The 26,924-nt window shown below is 35.2% G+C and overlaps 1 protein-coding gene across 4 annotated transcripts in view; it reads right to left on the minus strand.

Moving 5' to 3' along the window:
* The window catches only part of SBF2 (SET binding factor 2), a 459,215-nt gene that overhangs the window by 169,472 nt on the left and 262,819 nt on the right, over window positions 1-26,924 (minus strand). For 3 of the 4 annotated variants that reach the window (XM_065882548.1, XM_065882546.1, XM_065882547.1), the window contains 7 exons: window positions 24,899-24,976; window positions 23,664-23,777; window positions 23,002-23,130; window positions 19,805-19,903; window positions 9,250-9,454; window positions 3,688-3,797; window positions 2,169-2,318 (listed from right to left, as the gene is read on the minus strand). In XM_065882548.1, the coding sequence (XP_065738620.1) occupies window positions 2,169-2,318; window positions 3,688-3,797; window positions 9,250-9,454; window positions 19,805-19,903; window positions 23,002-23,130; window positions 23,664-23,777; window positions 24,899-24,976 (885 nt within the window). The remainder of the gene's footprint in view (window positions 1-2,168; window positions 2,319-3,687; window positions 3,798-9,249; window positions 9,455-19,804; window positions 19,904-23,001; window positions 23,131-23,663; window positions 23,778-24,898; window positions 24,977-26,924) is intronic. The other variant, XM_065882549.1, reaches the window with a different exon arrangement.

Consider the following 26,924-nt stretch of genomic DNA (forward strand, 5'->3'; position numbering starts at 1 on the left):
ATAGTTCATTATGTGTACATGGTCACCCAACTGTCCCAGTACTAGTTATTGAATTTTTTACCTCTTTGTCACTAATCTGAAACACCAACTCTGTCATAAATCACATTTCCAAACATGTGTACATCTGTTTATAAACTCTAAATTCTGCTCTACTGGCCAATTTGTTTATGATTGTGCCACACACTGTCTTAATTACAACAATCTTAAACTAATTAAAAAATTTCTTAAGTGTTATTGAGGTATAACTGACAAATAAAATGGTAAGATATTTAAAGTGTGCACTGAGGTGATTTGATATATGCATACATCGTGAAAGGATTCCCACAACTCAGTTAAATAACACCTCTCCTTACACATTTATCTGTCTTTTTTTTTTTGGTGAAAACATTTAAGTTCAACTCTTTTAGCAATTTCAGTTATATAATAAAGTGTTACCAATTGTAGTCCCCATGTTGTACCTTGGATCCTCAGGCCTTATTCATTTTATAGCTAAAAGTTTGTACCACTTATCGACCTCTTTCTATTTCTTCCACCTCTCAGCCCCTGGCAACCATTTTCTACTCTGTTTCTAAGAGTCTGACCTTTTTTGTTTTTTAAGGTTCCACATATAATACCATGCAGCATTTGTCTTTCTCTGTCTGGCTTATTTCACTTGGCAGAATGCCTTCAGGGTTCATCCACGTTGTTGCAAGTGGTAGAATTTCCTTCTTTCTCATGGCTGAATAATATTCCACTGTACTGTGTATATATACCACATCTTCTTTATCCATGTATCCATGTATCCACTAATAGACATTTAGGTTATTTCCACATCTTGGCTATTGTGACTAATGCTGCAGTGAACATGGGAGTGCAGATACTTCTTCAATAGCCTGTTTTCATTTCCTTTGGATATACCCAGAGTGGAACTGCTGGATCATATGGTATGGTTCTATTTTTAATTTTTTGAGGAATCTCCATACTATTTTTTATAGTGGTTACACCAATTTACAGTCCTACTGACAGTGCACAAGGGTTCCTTTTTCTCCATATCCTTGCCAATACTTATTATCCCCTGTGTCTTTGATAATAGCCTTTCTAACAGACGAGAGGTGGTATCTCGTTGTAATTTTGATTTGCATTTTCCCGATGAGTAGTGACATGGAGCACATTTTCACTTACCTTTTGGCCATTTGTGTGTCTTCTTTTAAACTAATTTTTGATATGTGACAAGGCCAATTCCCAGGCTTTGCCGTTTGTTTTAGGAGCATGTTGGTAATTCTCAGACTTTTGCTCTTTCTGTTGGGATTCTGATGGGAATTGCAGTAACTCTATAGATTATTTTGGGGAGAACTCATATCTTTATAATACTGAGTCTTCCAATCCATGAACATGGTATATCTTTCCACTTCTTTAGGCCTTCTTTCATCCACAAATGTTATTATTAATTATACCCTGTAAATCTCACTTTCCAATCTACCAGAATTTAACATGCATTTTACTCATTCTCTCTGGAGACCAACAGATAGTCTCTGAAATCTTAATATTTAATCACATTTTTCTCTTTGTGCAAAAAGTTTAAGAAAGAATTTTTGCATCACCTACAAAGAATATGATGCCAATGTCACAGGGACAGGATAGGGAAATCAGATTATTTGCTTCTCCTAAACTGTGTCCTCATTATTGTGTGGGAAGTTTATCTCTGTAAGATAATACATGTATGTTGAAGCCAACTGGAAATATTTTTTTTTGTGCTTTACCCACACAAAGTACTTAGTAAACACTTAACTGAGTAATTCATTTATCATTTGGACTACCCACCATTCATTGTCCTCTGCTTTAATAGTACAACTGAAAACTGACTGAAAAGGGCTGACATGAATACAGACATTAAGTAATATATAACTGAATGTTTTAAAGATGACTTTTCATTTTCAGAAAGCTTGCTTATGGAACTAGTAAAATAACCTAATATTTTTCAAGAAAAAACAAAAAAAGAATAAAAAACTCTTAATATTTATGCCAAGTAATACATAAGTGTTTCTGACAGAAATGGTATGGATATTGGCTCTTCATCCTATTAGGTGCAGAAGGCTCAAGAACCTGATATATTGGTAATTACTGAATCACCTGGAAAAATAAAAAGTATTCTCAAATAAGAAGGATAATCTGAAAGAACTAAAAGTTACCTGTAGAGTACAATTCATCATCCTTATTATGTAGTCGAACTGTTGATGGTCTAATATTGCCCGGTTTTGCTGAACATGTAAACCCAGCTCATCAGTGAGACACTGTCTTGCTGCCTTTCCTTTAAGGGCTCTCAGTGCAGCAGGAAGGGTCTGAGGACAAGAGAGGAAGACATGAACAAAAGGTACCACCGGAAAAAAAGTAACTTTCAATCATGCTGAAAACTCACGTGTATCCTATAAACCATTTAACAGAGTTATTAGTAGAATTAAACTGCTAAAAAGAGTTGATGTACTGTTAAGGACAACTGTAAACAGATGGATTTATAGTGATTTTTCAATTTGTAAGGCAGCATGAAAATAAGTAGGACTAGTTTATGTGATACATTTAAAAAACATTAAACTTCATTAAAAAAAACTCATCAAAATTGTGGTCACCAAAGTAACTGTTGCTTCAGATTATGAGTCAAAACCACAGACACTTAGACACGTTCTTGCAATAACTGGTCACATCTCCATGGCAAGAACAGAAGGAAAAATTAAAATGACAAGAATCATGGGTGATTTTATACTTTTCAAGTGATTAGCAACTTAATCACTACTCAGTTTTAATTTATGACTGGAAAATTCTGCAATCTCTTCTTATTTCAAAAGCATAATTAAGAAGGAAAAAAACTCAGAGCAACAAACAGAAATCTCTAGGTGTATGTACTAAAATTCTTTCACTTCATCACCCACAAGAACGCCTCTTCCATTTCACCTTTAGAGCTGAATTAATTTACTTTACATAAAGTAATAATTTAACTTTGAAAACCTAAAATGAGAACAAAGGGGCAAATAAAAAGGAAGGGAAGAAGACTGAGAGCAGGGGGACCTAATATTGCTACAACGGGTACAGGAAACAGGCTGTGAAAGCTGAAAGCAAGAGAAGCAAAAGAAAGTCGGTAACACTTCAACCATAAGAAAAAAATGGATACCAGAAAAACTCAAAATATAAAGAGGCTTGAGGTCATTTAGCGCAAGGATAAAAACTTCATTTTACATGTTTTACTAGCCCCTTGTAATAAATGTTCAGAATTATGACGAGTCACTAAGGAAAGGTTACATATGTTTAGTATGTTTCATTAAAGAAGGCAAGAAAATGTGTTTTAACAAGGCATATTTAAATGAATACCACAATTTTTATAATTTATTACTTGTTCTAACTAGATTCTTTGTAATAAATAAAATTATATTTTAGATGTTAAGTTTCTAAGTAATATGCCAAAATAGAATTAATGAACAATGTTTAAAAGTTCCAGGGGGGGAAAATGACTATCAATACTTCTCTGGTTGCCATATAATTTGGCTTGGCTAAGAATTTAAATCTTAGACACTGTTCATTTAAAATGATCAAAACAATGAAAGGATACTTTATAAGGAAAAGGGATTGAATCAGAGAAGCAGTCAGTAGGCAAGCTAAACAAAGAAATCTGAAAGGGATGTGATGAATGCTTACTTGGGAAAGATGGCATTTTATTACCTTTTCAGTCTCCAATGTTTTATTTTCAAATATGAATGAGATGCAGTTTCTAACAACTTCCAATCTCTGTGCACTGTTGAAAACTGTTGTCACCTTATCCATTATTGAAACTAGTAAAGGAGTATAAGGAAAACACAAATTAAACTCCTTCAGCAATTACAAAAGGGGAATATTACTGTTTACAGTTTATGACTCTGTTTACATGACCAACACTTAAGCGTTTTTTTCCCTTGTTACATGACACTGGAAGTATTTCATTTCCTCACTTTGATTACATTTTTAGGTTGTGAAGTGGCAGGCTAGTCAATGGGTTATTTAGGATAATTTCACAGGATAGATTCTAACACTGTACTTAACTCTTAGGCAAATTAATTCATATTTACATTGCTCAGTAAATTTTTTTAAGCAAAGGTAATTTTTCCTTTAATTGTAAACAAACAGATAAAAAATATTTTGGGTACAAGAGCATGACAAAAATAGCAAACACTCATATGTAAGAGGACTGACTACTAACAGACAAAGAAGTTGATACTTCTAACCTATTACCAAAGAAAAACCACATACCACAAAAAATTAGGTTCTACAAATCTGAGTACAGGTGACCTGAAGAAGCACTGCACACAAAGAAAAATGATCATGGCCAAAGAATCACTATAAAAATTTGGGAGAGTCACTTCTCAGTTCTGTGAACTTAGTACCTGTCAACTTTACAAGGTTGGATAATTCTAGTGCACTACATAGCCTTAAATTACTTAAAATAAATTTAACTTATTAAAAGAATATTAGAAAGATATAAATTAAAGCAGTATTTGTCAAATGAAAAGTATAATTTCACAAAGAACTACACTATATAATTTGTACAAATGAGGCAGTATCAATAATTCTTAAGCCTTATATTTTACGGCTGCTCTTACCTAACAAGAAAGACCACCATATCTTACTCTTAGCATTCCTTTCATTTCATCAATAAGAAATTTTATATCCTTCAAATAATTTTTTAAACTTTTAAAAATCTTGAAATAATTATAAGCTTACAAAAAGTTGCAAATTAGTACAGAGAAGATCCATGCACTTAATCACCTTCCCCCATGGTGATATCTTACATAACTATAGTGCTTTATCAGAATCAGGAAATCAATCTTACTTGGTTTTTACTGTAGTTTTCTTGAAATCACTTAAAATCATGTAAGATTAACATTAATGACCATGACTGTAAAATAGATCATTTCATATGACTTTTCTGTCTGAAATGTGCATTCTTAATTTTGCACTCTGGTGCTTCCCACATGTGTAGGTGAGTGGCATAGACTGAAATTGAAATTGATCTATATTTAGAGTAGAAAACTTCTTAGTCTCCAAATAAGACCACATGCTTTATTGAGAGAGTAACATCTTTAACCTATGTTTATAAAATTTTAATTCTAAAATCTTTTTAGCAGCATTTTAAATTTTCTTTAGGATGAACCATTAAAAACCCCACATTTTCTTATAATGAATCTGTTTACCATCTGGGAATTATTATTTTCCTTTGGAGACTATGACTTAGTTCATTCCCAGAAGAAAGTTCTTCACTTAGAGTTACTGATGTATCAGGCATTGGCCAAATCCCCAGTTGTGGCATTCTAATACTAGCTTTCTAACATTTGATAACAACTCTGGTTTATGGGTATTTGACCTCCCCAGGGCTTCCTTCCCAAGGCTTTGGCTTTCAAATGCTATTTCTAGCATTTGAAATAGCATTTGAATAGTATTCATCAACACTCTGGTCCCTCTGAGGAATAGCTGGAAACTAATTAACCTCTCAAAATGTGAATGGCTCTTAAAGTGACAGAGCAATTCTACATTCAGATTAAATGGGTATCATGTAAAATGAAACATTCATACCTTTTAATTTTAATACAAGGGAAATCCTAATTCTGATCAACTCAAATGAACCAGAAACTTGGACAGAGGTCCCTGTATTCGTCTTTCACTCATTCATTCATCAGTTGTTCATTCATTCATTCATTCTGGTTTTACAGGAAGTACATGCAGGGACAAATACTGAGTCATGTGTAACTCTCACTGACTACAATGAAACATTCCATATGCATCTAAAAAAAGAATTTGATGCTGATTGAAAATGAAAGTAAAGAGATTATACAAAAACAATATTGAGACAAGGCTACAATTCAAGCAAATTAAAATTTAAACCAACTTCTAATCTGTTCATGTGGGTATTTAAAGAAAGCATTCAACTAGCTCATGGATATTAAAGTTAAATGACCAAACCCTTCAAAAAATAACTACCCTAACATGTCTACTTCTCCTCCATTCTCTTCTCTATGTGAAAGTACAATCAACACTTAAGTAAAAGCTGTTACTACTTAGGGAAATAATAACAAATTAACATTATTAAGTAAATAATAAATAATAAGTAATATTAACATTACTATATAACATAAATGTTAAGATACATACATTATTAACATTACAACATAAACAACATAAATAATTAATAAATAATTAACATAATTAATACATTATTATCCCGGAATTTTAATAATAAAATTACACTCACTTCTAAGTATGATGGAAGAGTTTGTAACAAACTAAAACTCCCACCAGGAACAATTATAAAAGTAAGATAAAATGCAAAAGCCATCTATTTAAATATATCAGAGTGCTACAGAAACACATGGATTAGAGGACTTAAAATTCCAGAGAAAGGAAAAGACCAAAGAGGTAAGTTAACAAGTACATCCACTTTTTCCCTAAGAGATTTGCCAATATTGAGTACAGACAGGAAGCTGAGAATCTGGGCTTGATTCTGGCAGATGGCCAGGTTGACCAGCAAAGTTTCTGGTGAGAGCTGAACAGACAAAAGTGGATGTATGCTATAGTACTGAAGTAAACCTCTAAAAGAACAGTAAACGTATATAAATAACAAGTTAACAGATATGAATTATGGAATAAAAAATAATTTATTAATCGAAAAGAATGAAAGAAAGCAGGGGAAAATGTAAAACAAGAGGATCAAATAGAAAAAACAACCCAGTAAATTATATTAAAGCCATTACTATATGAGTAATTATATTTATATAAATGAGCTAAATACAAGTAATATACTACAATAGTCAAACTGGCGGAAAAAAAACCCCACATGCTGCTTAAAAGAGGCATACCTTAATTATAAGGACCCAGAATTTGAAAATAAAAAAATAAAAAATGATAAACCATACAAACACTAACCAAAGGAAGGCTGGTCTAGCCGTATAAAACTCAAAGTACACTTTATGCCAAGAAGTGTTACTAGAGACAAAGAAGGACATTCCATAATGATAAAGGGATCAATCACCAGGATGCTATAATATTTGTAAATATATTTGCGTATAATAAATCAATTTCAAAATACATAAAGAAAAAATGGACAGAACTAAAATGAGAAGTAGACAATTCTATTACTTATCATGGGAGACTTTAACACATCTCCCGCAATAGCTGAAGAAAAAGAAGAGATAAAAATCAGTAAAAAAAAAAAGACAATGCACAGAATGGGAAAAAATATTTGCAAATTAACATGTTTCATAAGGGACTTGTATACAGAACATACAGAGACTTCTTAAACAAAAAGACAAATAGCTCAATTTAAAAATGGGCAAAGGGGGGCTTCCCTGGTGGTGCAGTGGTTGAGAGTCCGCCTGCCAATGCAGGGGACACGGGTTTGTGCCCTGGTCCAGGAAGATCCCACATGCCGCGGAGTGTCTGGGCCCGTGAGCCATGGCCGCTGAGCCTGCGCGTCCAGAGCCTGTGCTCCGCAACGGGAGAGGCCACAACAGTGAGAGGCCCGCGTACCACAAAAAAAAAAAAAAAAAAAATGGGCAAAGGATCTGAACAGAGACACTTCTTTTCCAGAAAAGATATAAAAATGGCCAATAAGCACATGAGAAGATACTCTACATTAGTAGATGTGGAGAAACCAGAATGCCATACATTGCTGGTAGGAATGTAAAACAGTGTGGTTGTTTTGGAAGATAGCCTGGCAGCTCCTCAAAACATTAAACACAGGCTTATCATATAACCTGACAATTCCACTCCTAGATATATACCTGAGAGAACTGAAAACATATGTCCACACAAAAACTTACACATGAACGCTCACAGCAGCACTATTATTAGTAGCCAAAAAGAAGAAACAACCCAAATGTCCATCAACTGATATATGGATAACAAAATGTGATACACACCCATACAATGGAATATTATTCAGCCACAAAAAGCAATGAAGTACTATATATGCTACATGGATGAACCTTGAAAATATTATGCTACATGAAAGAAGACAATCACAAAAGATCACATATTGTACAATTCCATTTATATAAAATATCCAAAATAGGCAAATCTATAAAGACAGGAAGTAGATTACCGCCTAAAGCTGGGGAAGGAGTGGTTTTGGGGGTGGGGTGGGGAGTAACTGCTAATGGGTATGGGTGTTTCTATTTGGAGGAATGAAAATGTTTGAAATTAGTGAAAATGCACTCTGTGAAGACACTAAAAACCACTGAATTGCTCACTTTTTTTTTTCTTGGCTGCGTTGGGTCTTTGCTGCTGCGCACGGGCTTTCTCTAGTTGTGGTGCGCAGGCTTCTCATTGCGGTGGCTTCTCTTGTTGCTGAGCACAGGCTCTAGGCACGTGGGCTTCAGTAGTTGTGGCTCATCGGCTCTAGAGCGCAGGCTCAGTAGTTGTGGCGCACAGGCTTAGCTGCTCCACGGCATGTGGGATCTTCCCGGACCAGGGCTCAAACCCGTGTCTCCTGCACTGGCAGGCGGATTCTTAACCATTGCGCCACCAGGGAAATCCTGAATTGCACACTTTAAATGGGTGAATTTTATGGTATGTGAATTACATCTCAATATAGCTATTTTTTAAAAAGAGAAGATTCCACAGTGGGAGCCATTAGGCTAATCGTTACCCTGTGAGGGGTACTGAATGGAAAAGTGTTTCTAGGTATTGATAGTGCTGATTCTGGTTGCACGAATTTGTTCACTTTGTGAAAACTCATCAAGCCGTGCACTTCTGTTTTTGTGTCTTATATCTTGATAAAAGGTTTACTTTTTTCCTTTTTAGATTTATTTATTATTTATTTTTATTTACTTTTGGTTGTGTCGGGTCTTAGTGGCAGCACATGGGATCTTCGTTGAGGCATGCGGAATCTTTCAATGCGGCGCGCAGGCTCTTCGTTGCAGTGCACGGGCTTCTCTCTAGTTGTAGCATTCAGGTTTTCTCTCTCTAGTTGTCGCACACAGGCTCCAGGTTGCGTGGGCTCTGTAGTTGTGGCACAGGGGTTCCAGAGCGCGTGGGCTTTGTAGTTTGCAGCACTTGGGCTCTCTCACTCAGGCACATGAGCTCAGTAGTTGTGGCGCACGGGCTTAGCTGCCCCGTGACATGTGGGATCCCAGTTCTGCGACCAGGGATCGAACCCACGTCCTCTGCATTGGAAGGTGGATTCTTTACCACTGGACCACCAGGGAAGTCCTCAAAAGGTTTAGTTTTAAAACAAATAAATGGACAAATACATACCAACAGGTGGACCTGCGGGCACAACACATTTCTTTTCCACTCTTGAAGCAGGAGGTGCATTCTGGTTCTTGGCAAGATTTTCCTGTATTAATTCCTGTACCCGAGTTTCATTAATCTTTGGGAAAGGAAGAATATGAACTCGCAAGTGGGATCCTTCTGTTGGACGTGGAACTTTCTGAAACGCCATATGAGGGTTTGGATTTTCCTGCGATATGAAACATACGTAAAATGATTCCAAAGTTAAAAGAACAATGGCAGATTGTCAGCCAGAAACTGAAATCAGAGAGATGAGACACTGTACATACATTCAAATATATGCCATAAAATATAGAGTATTGGAATCTTACTTCTTACATGATTTACCAGCAGCATCTGATACAGCTGATCACTCTTTTTCCTCTTCAAGGAACACTTTCTTCACTTGGTTTCTAGGTCTTCTTGTTACATCTTTGTTTATTTTTTATCTCCCTAATCTCTTAACTATGTGAATACCCCAGGGCTCAGATCATGGGCCACTTTTCTATTTACACTTACTTTCTTGGTGATAACTTCCAGTCTCTTATCTTTAAACCATAAATCACCAATGATTCACAAATTTTTATCTCCAAATGAGCTTCCTCCTGAACTCCATACCTGTATATTCAACCACCTGCACATAGTGTTTCCATTTGGATTTAAAATAACATTGTAAATATATGTCCAAAATGGAGCACTCAATATTCACCTCCTCCAAATCTGCTTTCTACAGTTTTCCCCACTTCAGTAAATGGCATATTTATTTTTTCCAATCACTCCAGTGAAAAGCTTAATCATTAATGCCTTTCTCTAATACCGAATTATCCAGTCCTCTGCAAACCTTTTACACTTTGCCTTTAAAATACATTTATAACCTGACCACTTTTCAATACACCTTGGTTCAAGCCAATATCTCTCATGTTGCTACAGAACATTCTCTTAACCAGTCTCCCTGCTCCACCCTTTGCTCCTACCCTCACTCTATTTTTAACACCGCAGACAGAGTGATCTAGTTAAAATGTCAAATCATCACCTAACTACTCTGTTCATTCAAATAGCTCTTCATCTCATTCAGAGTAAAACCAAAAGTTCTTACAAAAATTTACAAGTTCTGGCTTCTCTATATGACTGTGCCCTACTACTGTTTCCTTCATTCATTCTGCTCCTGCTACACAGGCCTTCTAATTCCTGCCTCGAAGTCTTTACACTTAACTGTTCCCTCTGCCTGGAATGCCTGTCTCCCACCAATTTGTACAGCACCCTCTCTCTTTTCCTGCATGTCTTTGCTCAAATGCCACCTTTCGTGGCCACCCTATCTAAAACGACACCCCCCAACACAATTCCTATCCCCCTTACTATATTTTCCTTGTCACCTTCTCACATACTACAAATTCTATTTAACTTGTTTATTGTCTGTCCTTTCCTCATTAAAATGAAACTCAAGAGGACAGACATTTTGATCAATTATAAACTATTTTTTTATCCTCTGCTGTATACATATTGCATCTAGAAACTGCCTGGCACATAGCAGGCACCCTAAACTACTTCCTACTGTATGCTAATGAGTGGGACACAATGTTGAACACATATCAGAATTGCAGTAATTAAATTAATTGTGTCAGCTAATATTTTCATAGACCCTTAGGGCTGGCATGGACTTTTATCCAGCTACTACTTAAGTAGAATTATATTTCAAATACTACGGGCAGAATGGAATCCATCCTTTTTACAAAGTTCTCTAAAGAATGCTGCTATAGGGGCTTCCCTGGTGGCGCAGTGGTTGAGAGTCTGCCTGCTGATGCAGGGGACACGGGTTCGTGCCCTGGTCCGGGAGGATCCCACATGCCGCGGAGCCGCTGAGCCTGTGTGTCCGGAGCCTGTGCTCCGTAACGGGAGAGGCCACAACAGTGAGAAGCCCGCACACCACCAAAAAAAAAAAAAAAAAAAAAAGACTGCTATACAATCATTCTTAGACCAATTCTTGCATTTATTATTCTTTGCAACCAGAAAATTTCTTTTTCCTCCTGAACCTGTGTTATTCACGTTGTACATTAGGCTCAATACTGCCCTATACATTCTCTGGACAGTTAAAATGGCCAACTCTCATCATCTACCAGAGCTGCTCCCCACAATTCTTTTTGGTTATTTGACCCAGACCCAGAAAAGGAAAGGTTGGACCACAGCAGATGATATAGGGAGCATATCTCAGCAATACAATGGAAATAATACTCCTTTAAGTGTCAAAAGCCTGGGTTCTAGTTTTTGCTCTGCTCATTATGTGATGCTGGATAAATAACTTTGCCTAAGTATATACAGGTATACCTTGTTTTATTGCACTTCACTTTACTGTGCTTCGTAGATACTAGGTTTTTTACAAATTGAAGGTCTGTGGCAATCCTGTGTCGAACAAGAGCACTGGCACCATTTTTTCCAACAGTATTTGCTAACTTTGTGTCTCTATGTCATGTTTTGGTAATTCTAACAATATTTCAAACTTTTTCATCATTATTATATTTGTTATGGTGATATGTGGTCAGGGATCTTTGATGTTATTATTACAAAAAGATTATGACTTGCTGAAGGCTCAGATGATGGTTAGCATTTTTTAGCAAAAAAGTATTTTTAAATTAAGGCATGTACATTGTTTATTTAGACACAAATACTATTATTACACAATTAACAGACTACAGTACAGTGTAAACACAACTTTTATATGCATTGAGAAACCAAAAAATTCGTGTGAGTCACTTTATTGTGATATTCGCTTTACTGCAGTGGTCTGGAACTGAACCCACAATGTCTCTGAGGTATGCCTGTACTTACGCTTTTCTTAAAAGGTTCCTGAGAAGGTGAAATCAGATTGAAAACTTGTTCTTGCCAAAGTAGCCCTCATACACACTTTGTATTTTCCCCTTATATCGTCAGCAAAGACAGGAAAAAATAAGTAAATTCCTATGCCAAGTCTTCACAATAACCACTTTCTAAACTATATGTTGAAAAAACTGTTCTAAAATTACCCCTGGATTAACACCAATATCACTAGTCCAGAGTTTCTGAAACTGCCCTTTTCCAAAAGCAGCATTTTTTTTCTCTGTTCTTTAGGCACAATATCTAAGATACCTCGTCTTCTCAAAAGTTATAAATATCAACTTCCTAATACCCATTGGGCAGATATTTCTTTCAGGAGGGGGAGGTAATTCATGTGGATTTTGAGGTTGAATCATTTAAAGTACATTCTTCACTACTTCCATTTCTATCTATACTTATTTTCTTTATAATAAAATAGAAACTTTAAATATACTTCCTATGATATAAATAATATTCATTAAAACAAATTTTAAAAAATGGAAAAATAAAAGTAGAAATCTTCTTAGTGATGCCAGTATCTTTTCTAGTATATTTTCTCTCTTACTATGTATTCTTCTCTCTTGCTCCAAAAATGACTTAAGGTGGTTTAGAAAAATAAAGATACACATATTAATTGCTTCTAATCAAAATTCTGTAATATTATGGATTCATCCTAAACTTTATAAGGAAGATCAAAGATCCAAAAATAGTCAAGGCAATTCTGAAGAAGAGTAAATAGAGAAGTCAAACTTTCCAGATATCAAAATTTATGCAAACCTTTTAATAATTAATACAGTATAGTAACTGGTATCACTGAAGGGTTAAAGGGCTAATGGAATAGAGAAGCCCAGAAGCAGGGGCTTGAAAATGTGATAGAGACAGGAAGCACTATAATTCAGAAGGAAAAGTCAGACAATTCAATGAGAGAAGGTAATACAACAAAGTATTTTTAGCTCATGGTCTCTGATATCAGACTGTCTGGGTCAAATCCTAGCTTAGCCACTCACTAGTAGCATGACCCGGTGCAGTATCAATTCTCTTACCACTTGGGTTTTAGTTTCCTCATCTGTAAGGAAGATAATAATATAGTACCTACTTCACAAGGTTCTTGTGAGGGTGGAACAAGTTGTTATAGGAAAGCTTTACAACACACACACACACACACACACACACACACACACACACTTCCCCAGAATAAATCTGAAAGCTCTTTTCCAAAAGTTTAGAGTATATTCATTTGAAAAATGTTTAGTTACTGCATATTCTATGGCATGACACCATGCCTCTGAAACTAAAACCACCTCTTTCTCCCAGGGTTCCCATCACATCACCAGCTACTTATATTTTAACAATGACAACAATAATAGTACTCAATGAGGGTTTAAATAAAAATCACTTATTAAAGAAAAGATATAGCTATTTGTCACTAATAGTATTTTTTTCTCATAAGCAATTTGAAATATTGTGAACCAAATCCATATACAATTCAGAATAATAAGCATTCTAAAAACTGATTTTAAAACAAAGTTCAAAGCTGAGGCTATCCTTTAGCTGTACAGATAGTCTTCATAAAAATTCAGATTATGGGCTAAAGTTACTAAATGATAATATATTCAGCTGTGTTTAGAAAATTCAAAAAAGGCTCATGCTCCAACATCTAGTACTATTTGGTTTTCTGGCGGCCGTATTTGTACGCTGCTGCCCTCTAGCGGGCAGTATGGTAAATATAAAGGACCACACTCACCACCTCACACCCACCTTAGTCACACAATGACTTCTGAGAAGATAGCAGAAATGAGAGACATTTTAAGGCTCGTTGAACTCTGCATGTTCTTGGAAACATGCTATAATTTGTAACTCCAAATGCGTTTAGATCAGTCCCTTGAAGATTACTGAGCTCATTAAAAACCGCAGCCCAGTTTCATTGTTGAATCTCCGTGTTGAAATAAGGAAATGCATTATTTTCTAACAGAACAAAAAAAGCAGCCAAATATTCATCTTTGATTTTAGAGAAGTGCAAATATAAAGTAATAACCAAGGATTTAGACAACTATATACTTATGGTGAACATAATTCTGTCCAAAGCAACAAGAAAGCTGGCAAAATGCACTATCATTTAGAGGGAATTTTAAAGTTGGATAATGATTTTCAAGAAGTGGGCTCTGTAATCCTGCTTTTAGAGTATACTATAGCAATGGGAGGTCTAATGATTTTCTCAGACTTGAAAAAATGACACACACACCATCTGGTCTGGAAACATGGATTTTTCTTTTCTCTCTCTCTCTCTCTCTCTCTCTTTTTGGCAAGCTAAATGAGAATATGCTTAGGGCTTACAAAAAACAAGGCTGAGAAAGCACTTCAAATAAAAGCAAAGCAAAGCAAGACAAAACAAAACAAAAAGCCCCAAACCCTACTGGAAATTCAAAGTAGGCACACTGGGAAAAAAAATTTCTTCCAACACATTGGTCTCAGCAATGAATGACAAATCAATGTGACCTTGTCAGGGTTTACCAAGTTTCCCATATTAATTTAGGTATTTAATAATTATTTAATGTGCACCAATCATACCTAGACCTGTGTTACACAAATTCTTAAAAATCCTTTTAAATACAGCCGAAACCAATACTATCAATTGGACTAAATCGTTAAACACTGAAAAAATGTAACTGGACTTTTTAGAGTTGCCTGGCTGTGAACACATATGATGGAATGAAACACTCTCAATTTTCCATCCTCAGAGGCCTTTCAATGATCACCTAATAGAATTAATGTCTCATCCTTAATACAAAGAAATTTGGTGTATGACTTCAATATGTAATGTGCTGGTTGCCCTAATTCAGGGTTTCTTAACCTTGACACTATTGACATTTTGGGCTAGATAATTCTTTGTTTGGTGGTGGGGGGCAGGGAAAAGTGGGTGTCTTGTATACTGTAAGATATTTAGAAGCATCCCTGGTCTCTACTCACTAGATGTTACTAGTATACCCTTTCTAGTTGAGACAGCCAAAAAATGTCTCCAGACGCTGACAAATTTCTGGGGGTACAGAGTTTGCCCCAGTTAGAACAACTGCTCTAATTCATGACTCTAGACGGAGGCTTCATGGTCTAAGACAAGTCTTTTTACAAGTACCAGGAAAGCACAAAGTGACTAGCTAGGAGACCTAATACTCTCACTCACCCGCTGGCATGCAAATTAAAGCCATAAAAGGATAAAACCACACACCTATTAAAATGGCTAAAAACAAAGCAAAACAAAAAAACAACTGAGGATACCAAGTGTTGGTGAAGACACAAAGCAAACAGAACACTCAAATATTGCTGGCGGGAATGCAAAAATGGTATAGACTTAAGAAAACAGTCTGGCAGTTTCTTACAGAGATAACATTTTGTTACCATTTTTCCAGCATCCTACTCCTAAATATTAACTCAGGAGAAATAAATATTCAAGTTCACACAAAAACTTGTGAAAATGTTTAGGGTGGTTTTACTCATAATTGCCAATACTGTCCTTCATTTGCTCAACAGATAAATAAAACTCTGGTATAACCATACAATGGAGTACTGCTCAACAATAAACAGGAATGACATACATGCAGTGGCATGGATGAGTCTGAAATGCATTATTCTAAGAGAAAGAAACCAGACTCGAAAAACTATGTCATGACATTATGGAAAAAGCAAAAACTACAGAGACAGAAAACAGATCAGTTGCCAAGAGACTGAAGTGGCAGGGCGATGTGACTCTAAGGGAGCATTAAGAAGAAATCTGAGGCGACAGAAATGCTCTACGCCCTTAGTGTGGTGGCGGTGGCCGCAAAACTCATTCATTTGCCAAAACCCATCAAACCGCACGTTAAGAAGGGTAAATCTTACTACCTGTAGATTACACCATGGTAAACCCGACTGAAAATAGACAAGCAAACCAGACAGGGTGGAGGAAGGAATCTGATTTTTACGCTTTGGGGTGGGGGCCTCATTTCATCCTAACAATCTAAGTAAGTTGTTTATGTTTTGACTTTTTAAGATGAAAGATGACTGTAATATTTTACTTCCTTCCTATAACAACAACAATAAACCCCTTTATTCACAGTTGGCAAAGAGTACAAATATCATCAGTGTAGATTGAATGTGCCTGGGAGTGAAATTAACTTTCTGCAGAAATGTAAAGGGAACAGATCTTATGTGATTTAGAATGGCTACTCCTGCATTTGGGCTTTGTTCTCTCATTAGTTTTCAGACTTATTTGTTTCAACACTGGGCAATGAAATACTTATTAGGCACAAATAGAAATCTCATATTATTTTATAAGAAAGTCCAAATCCTCTCATTTTTCCTTTAATTTTTAAGAAAACAAATTACACAGTCTAGCAAATGTTTATGTACTACCGCAGATGAAAAACAAATTAGAAAAACTGCACTATGTAAAACAGTAAAACACATGTCCCATTGATTTCTTGCTGCCTTGGAACAGATGTTTATAAAGCTCTTGATCTGACCTATCTTAATATTCTCATTTTGCATTCAGCTAGTTGTCTTTTATAAGTGTATACCAAGAATCACAGAGAAAGAGCAGGTGAGTAGCTACATGTGCTGTCATGTAGACATCAAGAATTCTGATAGCCAAAGTAGGCAGACACAGTATTATCAACCCGGCATGGAAAGAAAAGCTGTACCAATGTATGGCCAATAAAAATCTTCATGGTATAACTTTGCCAACACATACACATTTGTCTCTAATGGATTTATTCCTTTCCTTCGTCTTCATTCCACCTTCCCTTTCCCTTCTCCACCAAACTCACCAAACACTTTTCTTAATTATTTAGGAAGCTTCAGAAAGTTAAAAGAGCAGCTAAACCCCGTTGCAATTCATCCTACTCACATCTACTCACATTCCTACAATTCATCCCTACTCACTGAAAAGCACTCTAAGGGAATGATGATAAGAAACTGGACAGTTAACGTTTGTTTTTGAGGTACTTCAAAGGGAAGTGAAAGAGAGAGGCTAGATACACATACCAGACTTCAGTGCAATAAAGTATTTACAAACATCTGAATGGAATCACCAGGTCTCAATTCTAACCCAATAATAAGGAAACAGTCAAATTATATGGTTGGCTTTTGCTTACCAAAAGGGAATTTTAGAAATGTGATAAAAAAAAAAAAAAGACTAGTTAAAAATAGAACCATCTGGATTATTTTCCTTGCATTGAGACCATCCTTCCTCCCTCCCCTCAACTTCCTGCACAACCCAAGAAAGTAACTTTACCATCATGTCTGTTTTTAACTTTGTATCTACTTCAGATAAAACTTTGTATTTACTTCAGAAAAAACTTTGTATTTACTTTAGGACCATCATGGATTTAGAATCACAGAACTGGAAGGAATCTCATAAAGTCTGATGATAATCCATTGGAATATTCTCAAATACTCATTCATCATGTATGTGTATCCCCTTCTCAAGGATATTAGTGTAATCATGTACCTAGAAAATGCCTGGAACTAGTACGTACCTAATATACATACTGAATGAACAAATTTGATTAAATTAAATGGAACAGAATTAGACTGTGGAAGGGAAAAAGCCCAGCAAGGGCTCAAGAAATGCAGAGTACATTTGAAGGGCGATTTCCATATCTTACCTAGTAATACATCCCTCACGATGATCACTTTAAAAGTGCTATTCTATAGGATGGGGGCCGTTTGTGTTTTACAATCACCCTTAAGAACGTATAATTACTAGATATTTATTTTATTGCAGTTTTCAGTTTTGTTTTGGCTTAGTGTAAGCTACGTATCATTAAATTTAAGTTACAGATTACATTTAAGCTATCATTATATTTCAGTTACTTTGTTTTTGCATCACAATGGCTTGGCACACTCCCTTACATACACTGCATATTCTGTCCTGTGACAGAGACAAACCTGGGTCACAACCCCAGCTCTGGTCACTTACTGGCTATACAATTTTTCAGTTCTGGAATAGTCTTGTAGAAATGCAAGAAATAGATATTCAGTTATTAAAGGGATCAGTCCCAGAGTCTCAAACACTGATTCCCATTTGATGTTTTGCTATTCTTTGAAATCCATAAATAAATCACTCCTAGTAGGCCAGGAAAAAACCTTTCTAATCTTCAATTTCCTCACATATCAACACCTGCCCTATCTACCTCACAGGGCCATTTTCAAGTCAAATGAGAAAATACATTAAAGAGCTTTATAAAGAAAAAAGTATAAAGTCAGCCTTTGGAAGTACCACTATTTTTCCAATTGGAGATGAGCCAGCCTAATGGAGTGAAAGAAGATAGTCTTAGGAACTGGATAGAGGAAAATTCCTGAATTTAAAATCTGGATTCAATCACTTAATAACCATATGATCCTGAGCCAATTATTCCCAGTAAAATGGGGATAATGACACCTATTTTACATCGTTATAAGGATTAGAGATGATGTATGTAAAGTGCTTAATTCCATGCCTGGCACGTTGTGCTAAACACTCAATATTTATTATTATTACAATACGTCAACAGAATTTTCTCATGTGATCACGCTACACATTAGTTCTATACAGCCATCATATTGACAATAAATGGCAAAGACCAGCACAGAACACAAGTTTTCCTTCTGACAGAATTCTTTTTAAGTTTCAGCATACTAATCAAGAGACAGATTTATTATATTGGACACAGTTATAAATGTGGAATTTAGGATATCAGTCCAAGGGATAAATTTTAAAATAACTTCAGGAATAAAATTCATAAATAACTGAATAATATGAAACAAAGAAACACAGTTTAGTATTCATGCTTTTATCCAATTGGTTCTCAGATTTCGAATGGATGTGACAAAGCACTGACTAATGATCCAACATCCAAAAAGGTCCACCTATTCAAATAATGAAGTTATACAATACCAGGATACTGACCCCAAAACTTTCTTAACTGTATCTCCTTTAAAATGCATCTTCCCTCAACCTTCCCCTGGAAAACCATACTTCCCACTTACTTCCCTTTACTTAGTAAAAAGATTCAACTCTGAAAAGCTTCACACGCAGGAGAAATCATTAGCCACAATCCACTTTTCTGCGTGCATCTTAGGTTTTCTTCTTTCCTGGTATCCAAATGCACATTTTACCACATTCCAGTCTTTTTAACTTATTGTATTTCTTCTCTCAGGGAATATTTTCACCCTTGAGTTTCTGTAGTCACCTGACAGTTTTCTGTCTTTCTTTCTTTGGCTTTTCACTCCCTATATGTTCAAAACAATATAACTCAAAAGTTTTTCCTGATACAGTGGACAATCACTGTACAAAGCTAGAGCAGAGTAAATTGGTCAATTCTGTCTGATGCAGTTCTGGTTTCCAATGAGTCTAATCTTTACATCTCAAAAATGTTCAATACGCTCTTAAGAAGACAGAGAGCTAAATGAAAATCACAATGAAGGCAAATGACAAACTGGAAAATTGTGACTAATATGCTTTTGTAATAGAGCAACTGACAGGAAAATCTCTTTGAAAAGTGAGGTCTATTTTGATGCCCAGTACCAGCTATAATATCTTGTAACTCATAGTCCCAAAGGTTTTAAATCAGAACAAAAGAGATAATCACTAGGAATACAAAGCTTTTAATTTTTCAAACAAAATACTTTATTAATACTTTTAAAATTAATGGCTGTCTAAATAAATACACTTACTTACATTTTTGAATAGTTGCTCAGCAAGTTCTCTGACATGCTTTATCATCTTCACTGGGTTATTTTCTTCAACTTTAATTCGCTCTACTTCAAAAGCTACCAACTTGGAAAAAGAATCAAATGGTAAAACATCAACTCCCAAATATGCTGAATATAGAAAACCATGTGAAAATTTCACACAATTTGCAAACCAAAAAGCATCCAAAATGTATACTATTATTAAAACAAATTATTTTAGATTTTTACTGTGTTTTGCCTCTATTCTACAGTTACAGAGTCAGTCAAGCCCTTGCATGTTCTGGTGGTCTCTCTCTGCTGATTTAGGGTCCTGTTTCTTCTTGGAAAAAGTCATTTCTGGAACTCAGATTCTTCTCTCATTCTCCAGGCCTCACTCAGAGAATTCTCTCAGAGAATTTCAGATGGTCAGAAAGTCTTCAAACATTTCCCTAACTCACAAAATATGAACCAAATGTTCAAGTTGGGTCACTCTAGTCCTAGCATGCTAACAGCATGATTTGAAACAAGTCACTAAAACTCCTGAGCTTCAGTTTCTTCATCTCTAAAATAAGACGGAAGAACAAGATGACCTTTAGGTTCCTTCTATTTCTCAAATTATATAAACTCTGATCCATTTCCTAACCAACTAACTTACTGGGAGAACTGTGCTAGTGTGTACACTTGAAGTAGAGCAAAGAGTACTGACAGGAAAAAATGAGGTATAGGGAGGAGGTAAACAGATGGATTTTTTTTGAGGGTATAATGTAGGAATTCTCATGCAAGGAACTAATAGATTCACTGGCACAGACATATAAAACTATGACTCCACCTCTTCTAGGCCAGGATTCAGAAGGATTGCCAAAGAAAGTCAAACGTTTCTTTCCTTCTAGCAGGTCTATTTGATGGGAGTGTGGGGATAAGACAACACACAGTGCAAGCTGTCACTCCAAGCTCCATAAGCCTTGTGTGTGGTAGGCTGCCCTTGGCTAAATGAAAACAAGGATCCCTTTCCCAGGAGCAAGTGCAATTTTCCTAAAAGCACATTCCCCTGCAAACCAGTTAAATGGCCAAAGAGGGTAGAAGAAGAAATTACTTAGGTCTGGTGTCCCATTTTTTTTTAAGCCCTTGACTGAAGTAAACATACAAATAACTGGTTTTCAAGTAACGTCATCAATAAGACATCAAAAATCATCACTGTAGACAGAACACAGAACTGGATGAACACTAAGGGGAGACCCAATAGGAATCTCACACAGAGTCCTTGCCTTATCATTGTTTCCAAACTGAAGAATCAATCTATCCATCCATCCATCTATCTATCTATCTATCTATCTATCTACCTACCTACCTACCTATCTGTCTGTCTATCCCTTAAGTATATAAATGAACATAATAAAAGACAAGTTGCCATATAAAGTTAGAGACATAAAATAAAGGCTAATGCAGACTAGTGGCTCTCAGAGTCCTCTACCCTGGGAAAGTCTGGAGGAGGTGGTGAGATATGAGCAGAGTATCGAAAATGGACTGAAAAGGAGAAAGAGAGCACTTCAGACAAGGGAAGCAGTTACAAATACAGTCAGAGGCTGTGGCAAGCTGGCAAGCAAGTTTTCTGGAAGTAATCAATCTGGGTTATTAGTTGTGATGAAGATGCTAGAGAGAGCTACTAAAGGAATTTGGATAGAAAGCAAAGGGTACATAAACCAATGTTACTATTTAGAATGCTTCAGAGACTAATAAAGCATAGGCGCTAGAAAGGACCCTGGGGAGCACCTAATTCATCCACATAAAACATTATGTATCAATTACTTAGTTCAAGATCTAAAGGCTGGTATATGTTAGTATTAGATACTCAATGATCAATCATATTAGAGAATCAGAGATCAACAGTGATCAGAAAAAATTGTCCACCTCAGGGCAATCTCTCCTAGATCTTCACATGCTTTGTGTTATTATTAAGTAAAGCATTTGGTGCAGATCTCCATACTCAGAACTAAAACATATGCCTTTTCTTTCATTCTTACCTTACTTAATTATCTTTACAGAGAATAAAAGACCCTTCTCTGAACCAAGCATCTTTAAAACCTTGATTCCTAACTTCTCTATATAAAATAAGACCACCAGAAGCATAATATGATCACTATTACTATTCTTCACTACCTTGGGTGCCAGGAGTGTTTTTCTTTTATAGACTTCTAAGAACTTTTACATTTATTTGTTGCAATATAATGTTCTTCCAGAAATTGAAATGGGAGTAAGAGTCATTGTTCTATCCACCAGAATGGGCTGTTATGAACATAGTTAAATGATAAATGGAAAGAGGCATTACAATAAGAAAAATCACAACTAGCAAAAAATAGGATCCTTATTTTGAGTTGCATCTGCCCTAACTTTTCCTTTATATGGCCAATTCCTTGAAGATAGAGACTAAATCTGTCTTAAATATACTTAGTATCTCCTAAGGGAGCTAGACAAATGCTGATTATTGATTAGTAAGAATGGCTTAGCTAAATGCAAAGAAGGTGCTAATTCTTACTTGAAATCTGCTATATTTTCCAAGGATTAGTACTTAAGAAAATACCCTTATTTGTGGTTCTATCTTTTACCGAGGAACTGAAATTGTGTCTTCCCTACTTTATTTTCCAAGCTTTGATTAAAATAAAGATAACAGTTAAAAAAAAAATGGCTTAGCTAAACTATGGCTCTAAGACACTGATAGATTAAATGTAACTGCAGTCTGAAATAAACTATTTATACATTGAACTTAGATCTTTCTCTCTATAAAACTGATAAGTTCTATCTATACAATCACTGTCAATTTTTCAAAAAGATTTTAATCAAATATTTAAAATTCAGTTGTTCAAGGGAATTCCCTGGTGGGCCAGTGGTTAGAACTCCACGCTTCCACTGCCGGGGATACAGGTTCCATCCCTGGTCAGAGAACTAAGATCCCGCAAGCTGCACAGCGGGGCCAAAAAAAAAAAAAAAAAAAAATTCAGTTGTTCAAGATTTTTATGTATTTCTGAGACATCCAATAATTATATTTTTTTCTAATTTTTCTAATCCACATTATAAACATCAAGATCTGATATGCATAATAATAAATATTTTTGATCTTGATTAAATGTTTAAAACACTACTTCTCTACTTTTATCTACTAGTCTAATTTTGTGTGTAAATAATGCATTCATCTGATAAGAACTATACCTCATCAAAAAGATCACAGGATCTATAGGGAGGACCTCTTTCTGAAACAAAACCTGCAAATGCCATTCCATTGAGAACTTTTGTGAGGAAATCATTCTCAATTAAACCACGCTGTCCCAAGAAAGCTGTCTGTAAAGAAAGAAAATGTGAAATGAATAAGTTATCACTTAGTAATGGATGAATGATCAAAACATAAATATAATAGAAAGATCAAAGCCTAAATAAATGTCTTCATGCATAAATGTGTTGTGAAAAAATACATTCCTCTCTAAAAGGGTTTTGATACCTGAAATACTACATGTATTGAAAAGAATAAAAATGAATCTGTCTGTAAAGCATGAGGGGAAATCAGAAATAACCTCAATTTTAAAAGAAAAATCAACTTAAAGTCACCATACTATAAAGGAAAATATGTCAGCTCCAAAGTACTATTAAAGATTATCGTACACCTGACACTAACACAACACTGTAAATCAACTACATTCCAATAAAAATATAGAAAAGAAGAAAAATATTATCACCTAACCACAAAAAGCAGAGATTTTAAATAATCACATTTGATAAATTAAAGTCAAAATACATGGCTAGAAAAAGACAACCAAGTTGTTTTACTAAATTAGAGTCTACATTTTGGATACATACAATATGGTATTATATCTTACCTTGTGAAAATGTATTACTGGTTCTGCATGAATTCTTATGAGTTGTAAGCATGATCTATATCCTTGGAAAAGCTGTGCAAATAATCTAAGAAAAACTGCACGCACTTCTTTATCCTGAAAATATAAGAAGAAATATGTTAGATAATTAAATTGCTTAAAAAAACAAACGAAAAATCACAAAGTCAAAAAGTTGGAAAGAACCTGAGAGATTATTTAATAAATCTGTCTATGTTTCCTACACAGAAGTCTCATTTGTGGCAGCATTAAGTGATGGACATCTAGTCTGTCCCACTGTTGGAGAGTAGAGGCCATGAAATAGTTCTTTTAAAAGCTGAACCAAACAAAACTTGCCTCTAGTATATCCAATTTTCCTCTCAGAAAAAAACATAAATCACAGGGTCTCCCCTTTCACCATGTTAGAGAAGGGCATATTTCCCAAGTCATTTGATTTTTATATCCATCAAATGAATTACAGTCACAAATACAAAAGAAAACACTCAAGACTGTATCTTAAAGGCTTATGAAACTGTTCCAAAGTTTATCCAATTTATAAAAATCTATTATTATATTAATAAGGTATGACAAAAATCTGTTTTGATAATTCAGATTTTTAAAAAATCATAGTTTTAGAACTCTAAGGAAACTTACAATTTAGTCAACCTCTTATTTAATTGACGAAGAAACAGTTAAAAATGCTTCATAATTTGTCAAAGGTGTGCAGCTCTATAATGTTCCTTACTGACCACAAAGCACATCTCTAAGAAATGCAGTGATCAAAATTAAAAAAGGGTCTCTGTTATATATTCACTCTTTTATGGCTTCCATTTGGAGCTACATTCATCCACTCACTCCTTAAACTTAATTCTCTCCTGTAACCAACAATCTCTGTTTCCATTTTTCGCAAGCTTCCCTTTTTTATCCTTGCCTGACCCTTTTGATTTGATGCTTGACAGTTTTTCAGGCTCTAATCTATGTTCTGATTTTTTGTCCCATACTTACTCCTGCCTCGTCAGAGCAACAGTCTTAGCTTACTCCCCCTCCCAGTCAGTGTACTGCCTGAGGCTTCTCCTTGAGCAGGTCACAAGGTCAGTCAGTGACAATTCTCCTAATTTCTACTTTGGCACACCTTTACTAGGCTGTCCATCTAACTCTCACTATACTCAGCTTCTTTGAAAAACATACAAAGAAAAGCAACTCTTTTTAAAAACATCAAATTTAAATATTAAACTTCTTACCAGCATTTTTGAGTGGGATAAAGCTGTTCGTGGAGGGGGAAAAGCATGATCTGCTACTTCCAAATCTGGGTGTAGAATCTAAAGCAAAGAAGCTTTGTTACATAAAAGATTGTAATATCAATAAAATCTATTATTTGATCTACCTGGGGCATTAAGATGAAAAAGTGTCAGTACATGAATTACAATATATTCCCTCCATGAAATACAATGAGTTAGCTGAGGCAGCTCTGTATGTACTATGTGAAAAGCAAGAAAAAATATTTAATTAAAAAACATGTTCTAGGGACTTCCCTGGTGGTCCAGTGGTTAAGAATCCGCATGTAAATGCAGGGGACACAGGTTTGAGCCCTGGTCTGGGAAGATCCCACATGCTGCGGAGCAACTAAGCCCATGTGCCACAACTACTGAGCCTGCACTCTAGAGCCTGTGAGCCACAACTACTGAGCCTGCGCGCCACAACTACTGAAGGCTGCGCGCCTAGAGCCTGCGCTCCACAACAAGAGAAGCCACTGCAATGAGAAGCCCGCGCACTGCAACAAAGAGTACCCCCGCTTGCTGCAACTAGAGAAAGCAAGCAGGCAGCAACGAAGACCCAACGCAGCCAAAAAATAAATAAATAATTTTTAAAAACCCACGTTCTAGAAAAACACACATAGTGTGATTTCATTTATTTGAATATAAAACAAAATAAATCCTAAATCTATAGATGTACATGCACTGATATATATATATATATATATATATATATATATATATATATATATATATAAATGTAAAGTTCTGAAATACACACTAAACTGTAAAACAGTAGTCACTTCTGGAAACAGAATGGTCTAGGGCAGAGTTATTTGTCTATACAGTTGAAAATCTTAAGCATTTGTTTTTATGTTTCTTAGTGTAATTAAAAATTAATTAGCTAATTAATTAAAATACTGAGGAGAAAGGAAATAAATTTATGAACCTCAAAGTCCAGAGGGGTAACAGTATAACACAATGTGACAAGTATTACAAATATATAAAATAGTAATATATGAATATAAAGTATAATTAATTCAACCTAGGGAAAGTTAAAAAAGAAGGTAACTAACATTTGTGTTAGGCTTTGAAGGAAAGCAGGTTGGGGAGCAGGTGGGAAAGAAAGGTCCATGCAGGACTTAAAAGAAAAAAATAACTTTGTATCATTATGTAGCAAATTTCTGTCTTTGCAGAATCATTTTCAAATACTCAGCGTTTCGTAACATACTTACAATAGACCAAAAGACTCAAAATAACACTTATACACGACACCAAAATATCGATAATATTTACAATCCAATCACCAAATCATTACTACAGTATAATAACATCTTCATGTCTATAAAATTATCCATGATTATTATACAGTTGGAGTACTGTGTAACCATTTGATTACAATTATTTACGGACCAAATGAAGCTCATATACTTGTGTGTCAAATCTCCCACACAGTCCATCAAATGTGATTTCTTTTTGGTCCTATTTTGCCAGTATACTATGCTCTCATGTACACTGTAGTACATAATCCACCACAGTGCTTGAAAACTACATAAGTAGGCATACTCAGTTTTATCAGAAATGAATTTTACTCATTGATTAAACTTGGTGGCACAGGTGTTGTAGGTTAAGGTTTACCAGTGTGCAGCAGAACCTCTACCAAGAGCCACTGATTTAAGAACTAAAATCTTAGTCTTTGTTAATTTTGGTACCTAATTCCTGCATAATTAAAAATATCATTAAGTAATCATACATAAGATTTTAAAACTTATTTAATTTTCTAGAAACATAAAACTTTTTTCAATCACTCAAATACTACCTTCTCAGCTTTTGCTATATCCATATACGACTGATGCAATTAGATTTTAAAACTTATTTTAAAATCTAAGATTTTAAAATCTTAGATACATACATAAGATTTTAAAACTTATTTAATTTTCTAGAAACATAAAACTTTTTTCAATCACTCAAATACTACCTTCTCAGCTTTTGCTATATCCATATACGACTGATG

The sequence above is a fragment of the Phocoena phocoena genome, chromosome 8, assembly GCF_963924675.1.
Source record: "Phocoena phocoena chromosome 8, mPhoPho1.1, whole genome shotgun sequence".
NCBI lineage: Eukaryota > Metazoa > Chordata > Mammalia > Artiodactyla > Phocoenidae > Phocoena > Phocoena phocoena.